Source organism: Chondrus crispus, genomic scaffold (genome assembly GCF_000350225.1).
Source record: "Chondrus crispus Stackhouse genomic scaffold, scaffold_309, whole genome shotgun sequence".
NCBI lineage: Eukaryota > Rhodophyta > Florideophyceae > Gigartinales > Gigartinaceae > Chondrus > Chondrus crispus.
Window position 1 is genome coordinate 97,562 of NW_005179201.1, and position 8,007 is coordinate 105,568.

At 56.7% G+C, this 8,007-nt stretch overlaps 4 protein-coding genes; 2 read left to right on the top strand and 2 right to left on the bottom strand.

The window, feature by feature from the left end:
• Window positions 1-494: 494 nt before the first annotated feature.
• CHC_T00005711001 (hypothetical protein) lies at window positions 495-814 on the top strand. XM_005717378.1 is given in 2 exon segments: window positions 495-668; window positions 669-814. 1 exon segment carries the CDS (start codon window positions 495-497, stop codon window positions 666-668), a length of 174 nt encoding a protein of 57 aa, XP_005717435.1. The 3' UTR covers window positions 669-814.
• A 657-nt stretch (window positions 815-1,471) lies between these two features.
• On the top strand, window positions 1,472-2,665 carry CHC_T00005712001 (hypothetical protein). XM_005717379.1 is given in 2 exon segments: window positions 1,472-2,254; window positions 2,255-2,665. The coding sequence occupies 1 exon segment, from the start codon at window positions 1,472-1,474 to the stop codon at window positions 2,252-2,254; it is 783 nt and encodes a 260-aa protein (XP_005717436.1). The 3' UTR covers window positions 2,255-2,665.
• Window positions 2,666-2,736: 71 nt separating this feature from the next.
• On the bottom strand, window positions 2,737-4,201 carry CHC_T00009350001 (Malate dehydrogenase). The gene is made up of 2 exons (XM_005717380.1): window positions 4,044-4,201; window positions 2,737-3,790 (listed from the first exon to the last, which is right to left on the bottom strand). Exons 1-2 carry the CDS (start codon window positions 4,199-4,201, stop codon window positions 2,737-2,739), a joined length of 1,212 nt encoding a protein of 403 aa, XP_005717437.1.
• Window positions 4,202-5,315: 1,114 nt separating this feature from the next.
• Window positions 5,316-6,604, bottom strand: CHC_T00009510001 (cysteine desulfurase IscS, mitochondrial precursor). XM_005717381.1 is given in 2 exon segments: window positions 5,316-5,380; window positions 5,381-6,604. 1 exon segment carries the CDS (start codon window positions 6,602-6,604, stop codon window positions 5,381-5,383), a length of 1,224 nt encoding a protein of 407 aa, XP_005717438.1. The 3' UTR covers window positions 5,316-5,380.
• Between the last annotated feature and the right edge of the window lie 1,403 nt (window positions 6,605-8,007).

Consider the following 8,007-nt stretch of genomic DNA (forward strand, 5'->3'; position numbering starts at 1 on the left):
CGTGGGACGACCCGCGCTACAGTAAGTTACTACAGCATTCCGTTACTGTAGTATTATGATAGTCGCATTGTATACATTAAATACGAGCGCGACCGGCGGCGGGGTAGGTGGACAAGCACGGATTTGTCCACGACCTACCGCCTAGTTCCGTCTTCCAGCTTAACTGACGAGCGCGATCCGCCTTCGCGCGCGTTAACCGGGACAAAGTGGGTAGGGGACAGCCGTGTACGCGAGCGAGCTAGATCCGCCTCCGCCGGTCGGCGCTGGTACGTTACCCAGCGCTGCTCCGGGGGATCGAGGCGTAGATCGCTTTTTTGGGTACATCTGGGACAGGAATGTGGGTGCTCCCTCTCAACTGCTGTGGTTCTGTAGCAGTGCGAGGAGTGGGCAGGGAAGTACTGTATGGCTTCTAGGAAGGTGTGGCGTGCCGCGAACTCTTCGTTAGGAACGGCCCTCAGGGCCGTTGTGAGGGCCGAGGCGTTGGCACACGGCTTATGCCACACTTCTTTCGAACACGGGAACGCACATATAGCGGAATAGCGCATGGTGGCTTAGAGGTTGTTTTCAACGGTTTCTCACACGTGACTCCTCTTTATTCCATTATTTTCAGGACGGCAAGTCCGGAGTCTTCTTCTTTGGCCTTAACTTGTACAGCTGTACTTCAATAATGCGGAAATAAGACCTGGAGCTAGGGCTGTACTACTTGGAATACGGCTGTCTAAGAACCGCTCATCCCTTGTACCGTAGTCCGCACTGCTGGACAAGATTCCGTCCCGAGTCCTAAAACACAGTGCCGCCTGTCTGTGCACCACCGCCGGGACCGCTCATCTCTCATACTCTGCCATCCCGCCTCACTCTTTGTCCCACCGTCATCCGTGTTCACCCCGTCGCCCGCCTCCTGTGCCATGCACTGAACCCGGGCTGGAGCACACCGACGCCACTTCGCAACCAACCCTCTACCCCTTCCGCATCTTCCGCTCATGCAATGCCACCTGCAACCACCGGCGTCCAGACCCGCACCGGTCAGGTCCCCAGTTCGCAATACATTCTCGCCACGGGCGGCTACGACACCTTTGTGCGCTTCTTCGACGCCCAAAACAAGAGCCTAGTGCGCGAACTCCAGTTCGGCGAACAGCATGTCATCCGCATCGCCTTTTCCGGCAAGGGAAAAGTTGCCGTTAACCACCCGCTCTATCTGATTGTCGGCGGCTCTCTGCTCGTGTGCGTCTACGACGTCTCCACCAACGATACTCCTCCCAATATATTCGCCCCTTTCAAAGGACACACAGAGCCCGTTACCGCCGTGGGATTCGAGCCCATCAACTCCTCTTTCGTTTTCTCCGCCTCAGAGGATGGCACCCTGCAAACCTGGCTCCCAGCCACTGCACATTCACCCCATTTGTACGGAGGTCCCAACTCCCTGTATTCGAGTCATGGCATGGCCCACCCCGCGTTTCCGCAAGCCCCTACTATGGGCGTGCTAGGCAGCTCCCCTTTGCCATCCGGGAGAACATTCCAGCCTACCAAGTTTGAAAACAAGCAAGGCTCGACCATGGTACCAATTCACGACGCCATCTACTATCCCCCGGACGATCTCTTCTTCACTGCAGACGCGAAAGGCCGCCTGCGAGTCTGGGACCATGCTACCCGCCGCTGTTGCAAGGAGTTCATTCCGCATCACAGCAAGCGAAACTTGCAGTGCTTGGAACTCTCCTCAGACTACGACATTCTTGTCCTGGCTAATTTCGATGGCATGGTTTTTGTCTACGATGTCAAGAAAATGCTCGCACATTCCGGTATCGCCCCCATCTCGTTCCGCGCTAATTCCACCTACATCACACGCGTTCGACTCAGCCCTTTGTCCAACCTACTCGTGTGTACGACAAAACAAGGCGCAGTTAAGGTTTTTCGAATGCAGGATATTAAAGCTAGCAGAACGATACCGGCTGAGGGAGCAGATAAGCGCGAAGAGAGCGTCACCCCGGTATGGGATTTCGGTTCGCATCCTGGATGGATTTGGGATGCTGCGTTTGTGGGAGATTCAGAAGACTTTATCTTCACCTGCAGCAGTAACAGACAGGTCATGCTGTGGACCTTGAAGAACCTTGGGGAAAGTGCAGAATACAAATGTCACGATAAGCCTGTCGTGTGCTTAGCCGTAAAAGAAAGATGTGCGGGAAGACCAGTCAACCAGTTCGGAGGTGGACGCAACGCGGGTACGCATGGATCTAGAGTCGATGCTACAGATGCATAAGTGCATTTACGGTGAATGCAATAACCTTGGAGTGCGGAAGTAGACAACGCTTCGATTATCATGACGGTGAAGGCTGCAGGAAGGAGTGAGAGTGAAAATATCCACCAGCAGACGAATCCGCGTAAGCAGAATCTTGTTCAATAACCCGCACTACAAGATTTGAAATCAAATATGCCCACCGTTCAGCATGGAGATTTAACAGCCAGTGTTGAAGGGAAATAAGACTAGCACGACTCCATGCCTCTCAATCTCATGATCAAAAAAGGTGGGACAACAAAACACGGTTAGTTTGAATTCTGTAAGCAGTTGTTCTCATTGCGGAGCTAACGGTGCGTGGTCCAGATGATCATACAAAAAGGACACTGCTTATGTCTTTCGTTGGCGTGCAGTTGTGATAAAGAATTCAGAGAAGATATGATGCGGACAGGTTTACTAGAACCACGACGTGTCTGCTACAAATGAGGGCCAGGTCTGCTTCCTCCTCATGCCGCAGCCTTCGCCGTCTTGACGCCCTTTTTGAATTGCGCAGGCAACTCCTTCGCAATTTCATCTACTGCTTTCATGTCACCTTCCTCAAACGATGTCTGCAGCGATTCAAGGACATTCCAAGACACCGGCTTGGACTCGTGCCCAGGAAGTAGGTGACGAACGGCATCTCTTTCCTCAATCAACTCCTTCTCGGTGGCAGTCATCATCTTTGCGGAAAAGTCATCGATAGGGAGTCGTTGAACGCGTCTGAAGTGTGAGTCACCCTTGCAAATCGTTGGCACAGAATACCACAACCCTTTGTGAATGCCGTAGCCACCATCTGAGACAACAGCGTTCGACTGCCACGCGTCACCTGAGCCGAGGTGCAAGTCGCGCACCGTATCCAACGCGGCAGATGCAGCAGACGCAGCTGAGGAAGCACCCCTTGCGCTAATTACCTCTGCGCCACGCTTCTGTACGCGTGGAATAAATTCGTCCTTGATCCACTTGTCGTCCTTCACTATGGACTTAGCCCACTTACCCCCGATGCGAGCATGTGATAAATCTGGGTACTGCGAAGCCGAATGGTTGCCCCAAATGATGACGCGGTCGACGTCCTTGACGTCGGCTCCTGCCTTCTCCGCGAGCAAGGCTTGTGCGCGTGATTGATCGAGACGAGTCATGGCGATGAACTGCTCTTCCCACATATCCGGGGCGTTCTCTGAGGCGACCAAAGCATTGGTGTTGGCGGGGTTGCCCACAACGAGCACTTTGGCGTTGACAGCGGCAGACGTGTTGAGGGCTTTACCCTGCTCGGCAAAAATTTTGGCATTAGCGGCCATGAGATCGGATCGCTCCATGCCGGGGCCACGAGGGGAAGCTCCGACTAACATAGCGTAGTTGATGTCCCCGAAACCTTTGTTGAGGTCAGACGTGGCGGTAACACTGGACAATAGCGGGAATGCGCCGTCTTCCAACTCCATCATGACGCCGCGTAGAGGAGACATTCCTGCTTCGGTTTCGATGAGGTTGAGATCGATCAGCTGGTCCTTCCCCAACATCTCCCCACTGTAGAATAAGTGGCACCGTAGTCAAATACGATGGGCAAAGTTAGTGCATCTCGCGAAAATATATGAAGCGGATCACTCGGTGAGATGGTCTCTCCCAAGTGGTGTTCCCACTAGAAGCGGCGGCAGGCGCGTGACACTGTAGGGCTGCTTGCATGTTTGCTCATCCCCGCATTCGTTACGCGATCAATGCCGACATGCAGACGTCACATTGCGATTGTAGCGCGAAAGGTTGAAGGATCGAAAACACATACCTCGCGATGCGCATAACCAGGGCATATCCAATCTGCCCCGCGGCGCCCGTTACGGCAACCTTGAGCGGGGGCAAGAGATCGGCATTCTTCGTCGACAGGGCGCGAGTGGCGCGCGAAGCGCCGAGGCGCATGGCGTTTGACGCTGCAGTGCGAAGCATGTTGAGGATCGAAGATGTCGCACGCGAGGGCACAGGCCGGTATGGGAGGTGTGCTTGACGCGATGCACACAAGTGATGCGCAAATGACCGGCTGGCGAGCAATCTCTGCATCGGTGCTATGCTCTGATTTGCGGTTTGAAACATTTCATGAAAGTTAGAAAAGTTAAAAAGTTCCAAACTTTTGGGAACGCCTCTTTTGCTCTGACATTTACTCCAATGGAGCGATAACAAGTGGAGACATAGATTTGCGATTCGCCTTTGCGGTGCCGACGTCGCCCTCTCCCTCCCTCTCCCTCCCTCTCCCTCCCTCTCCCTCCCTCTCCCTCCCTCTCTCACTGGTACGACCCCATTCACCCGGACGACAGCATCAGCATCCGGACGGCAGCATCCGGACGATTCTTCACCGGCAGCGACTAACCACGGTGCGCAGCATTTCGCCGCCGCAACTTCAAGTGAACAATTTCCGTGATGGCAACTCCCCTTCTTGCGGGCATGGCTGTCGCCGGCGCTGCGATGGCATCGCGCTATGCCGTTCTCGCGTGGCGCAACATGACTCGGGGCGGCGTCGGCGGGGCCGTGAAGCGCTTTCCGCGCTCGATGGCCGGTGGGTTTGAGGAGGAAATGACACGGCGCGAGGCTTTTCAGATTCTTGGCTTGCGCGAGGGCTCGACGAAGGAGCAGATTCGCGAGGCGCACCGGAAACTCATGCGCATGAACCATCCCGACAACGGCGGCAGCACCATGCTTGCGACGAAGGTCAACGAGGCCAAGGACTTTCTGGTGGCGGGGAAGAGGGGCAGCAGGGTCATTTGATGGACATCCTTGTCTATTTAAACCGGTTTCTTTCAGAAGAGCTCTCCTCGGCGACGGGGAGTTGTTCAATCGCTCCGGGGCGTGGCACGGCTGTTTCCCCCTTTTTCGGCAGAGTAGGCCAACTCTGGAGGGGGTTGCGAAGGAGAAATTTGGAGGAAACTTCACACGGCAGGGGTGTGTACTACGTGACTCACTGCAGTTGAATTTTACGATACTCGCGTTCGTTGAGTTATGCTGTTCTACGGACTCTGCTGGACATTGAGGCTGCGGAGACCACGAATCGAGTCACGTTTCGCGCATCTAGCACACAGGCACTCTCTCCTTTACGCCACCGCTACACAAACTATATATATAAGCGGTCCGCTGCTAGTGCTCTTGCGTCCACTTAATGGATTTCAAATCCACGCCCTCTTGCACCATTTCCCACAGGGGACTCATATCTCTTAACCGCTTGACATGCTTCGCGGCCAAGTCGATGGCGTAGTCAACCTCCTTCTCCGTTGTAAAGCGTCCAATTCCAAAACGAATGCTGGTATGCGCCATGTCATCATCTACACCCAGGGCCCTGAGCACATAACTCGGCTCCAAACTGGCGCTTGTACACGCGCTGCCACTACTGACGGCGACATCCTTGAGGGCCATCAGTAAGCTCTCGCCCTCTACGTACGCAAAGCTGATGTTCAAGTTGCCAGGAAAGCGGTGGTCCTTACTCCCGTTGAGCACGACCTGTGGCACGCGCTGGACGATTCCGTCGTATAGGCGGTTGCTGAGGTGGGTGACGCGCTGCAGGTCGTAGTGCATCTCTTCGTTTGCGATGCGCGCGGCCTCGCCCATGCCCACGACCAGCGGGGTGGCCAGCGTGCCCGAGCGCAGGCCGCGCTCCTGGCCGCCGCCGCTCATCTGCGGCTCGATTCGCACGCGTGGGCGGCGACGCAAGTACAGCGCGCCAATGCCCTTCGGCCCGTAGAACTTGTGCGCGGATATGGACATGAGATCGATGTTCATGTCGTTGACGTTGATCGGCAATTTGCCGACCATCTGGGCCGCGTCCGTGTGAAAGAAGGCCTTCTTCTCCCGACACAGCTCGCCAATCTCGTTCAACGGCTGCACGATGCCAATCTCATTGTTCACAGCCATGACCGACACCAGGGCGGTATCGTGGCGTATGGCGTCTCTCAGCTGGTCCAAATCAAGAATGCCGTCCTTCCCCACCGGCAAGTAGGTAACCTCAAAGCCGCGCTGCTGCAGCCATCGGCAGCTATCCAGGACGCACTTATGCTCGGTCTGCGTCGTAATAATATGTTTCTTCCTCGACTTATAAAACATGGCGACACCCTTGACGACCATATTATTGCTCTCCGTGGCGCCGGAGGTGAAGATGATCTCGCGCGGGTCGGCGCCGATGAGGGCCGCGATATGCGCGCGGGCCTTGTCAACGGCGGCCTCCGCGTCCCATCCGTACGAGTGCGTGCGCGAGTGCGGGTTGCCGTAGTGCGAGGTGAGGTGCGGCAGCATGGCGTCCGTGACGCGCGGGTCGACCGGCGTGGTGGCCTGCATGTCCAGGTACACCGGGCGGGTCGAGACGAGCATGGGGCGCGGCGCGGGCGAGGGCGCGGGCGCGGCAGACGCCTCTGCCGGGACGGAGAGCGCGCGCAGACCGCGCGAGGCGCGCGGGTGCAAGGCGCGGCGGGCGAGCATTCTGAAGCGCTGCGTCGCGGGGCGGGGGAGAGGGTTGAAAAGTGGGCTGCTGCGGAGGTTAGCAGGGCGGCTCGACGGTTCGATGCGGTGGAGTCACAGCGGGTGGTCGGTCGCGGGCGGATCACCCTGACATTTGGCATGAATGGATTGGTTGAACGGGAGTAAAAGCATTTCCAATAATTTTTTCAACCAATACATTCATGCCAAGTTTCAGGGTGCTTGCGTGCTAGCACACCGTGCTCGTCGTTAGGAACAGCCCTCAGGGCCGTTCCTAACGGTGAAGGCGGGTGCGTGCTTGGGCCAACCGGAGGAGCGGAGGTATGACTGGGGGGTGGCGGCGAATTGGTGGCGGCTTTCTTCTTGGAAAGTTGGGACAGCCAAGTGGAAGAGAGAATAGTGTGGAAAACGGGATTGGATCACAACGCGGGATTAGATCAATGGTTTGGATTTTGGAGCTGGTGGCGATGGGATAAGGGTGCGATTTGCGCCAAGGCAGCATGGCATGACGAACGTGGTTGGCGTTTCCTCTTTGGGGGTGCCTCGCGTGACGCCATCAACCATTTGTACTCGGTGATGGCAGAGGGCGCGCGTGTGAGGTGGACACTGCACGTGCTGGTACAGTAGGCGGAGACAATTGGGGGCCTGTGGAGGGAGAAAGGAGTCTTGTTGAGTGGACACTGCACGTGCATATTGGTTGAGTTCGACAAAGCGGAGGCGACAGGAAACGGCAGTCTCTATCGAAATGAAAAGATTTGTTTAGACTCTAAACAAATCTTTTCATTTCTCTAAACTTTAGAGACGCCTCGGTGTCCTAGGTTGTACAGTACCCAAAGGGTACCCTTCGAGTGGTAGGCCCTTCTAGTCGGCGTCACGGGTTCGTGTTGAAAAGATCGGCATGCCGCAAGCAGCCTGCTCACCGCGCGTTGCGGAGCGGCGGAACAACCAACTTGGCGCTGTCCCGCTGTCCCGTCAACGAGGAGAGGATTTGCATCGGATGGCAGTCTGTTTGGCGCCAGTCGTTTTCAGTCCCTCAAAAATCCCCCCATTCCGCGCATGTCACCCGCGCGTGACCTCCCCCCACCACCGCCACCACAGATCCGCCCCTGCGCCGCGCTCTGGCGCCCCCGTCTGCTGCGCCTTCCCTCCAGCCTCATATACGGCCCGCGTGCGATCCCCGCACCGCGATCCGCACTCCTCCTGCCACGTCCGCCGTCACCCCCCCCTCCCCCCGCCCCCCGCACCATGGCCTTCCTCGCCCCCGCCGCCCTGCCGCGCCGCGCGCGGCCGCAGCCGCG

Coding starts and splice junctions, on each gene's coding strand:
- CHC_T00005711001 (XM_005717378.1), top strand. CDS start 495: ATGCCACACTTCTTTCGAACACGGGAACGCACATATAGCGGAATAGCG.
- CHC_T00009350001 (XM_005717380.1), bottom strand. CDS start 4,201: ATGCTTCGCACTGCAGCGTCAAACGCCATGCGCCTCGGCGCTTCGCGC. Junction 3,791..4,043: donor CTGGTTATGCGCATCGCGAG/GTATGTGTTTTC, acceptor CTTATTCTACAG/TGGGGAGATGTTGGGGAAGG.
- CHC_T00009510001 (XM_005717381.1), bottom strand. CDS start 6,604: ATGCTCGTCTCGACCCGCCCGGTGTACCTGGACATGCAGGCCACCACG.
- CHC_T00005712001 (XM_005717379.1), top strand. CDS start 1,472: ATGGGCGTGCTAGGCAGCTCCCCTTTGCCATCCGGGAGAACATTCCAG.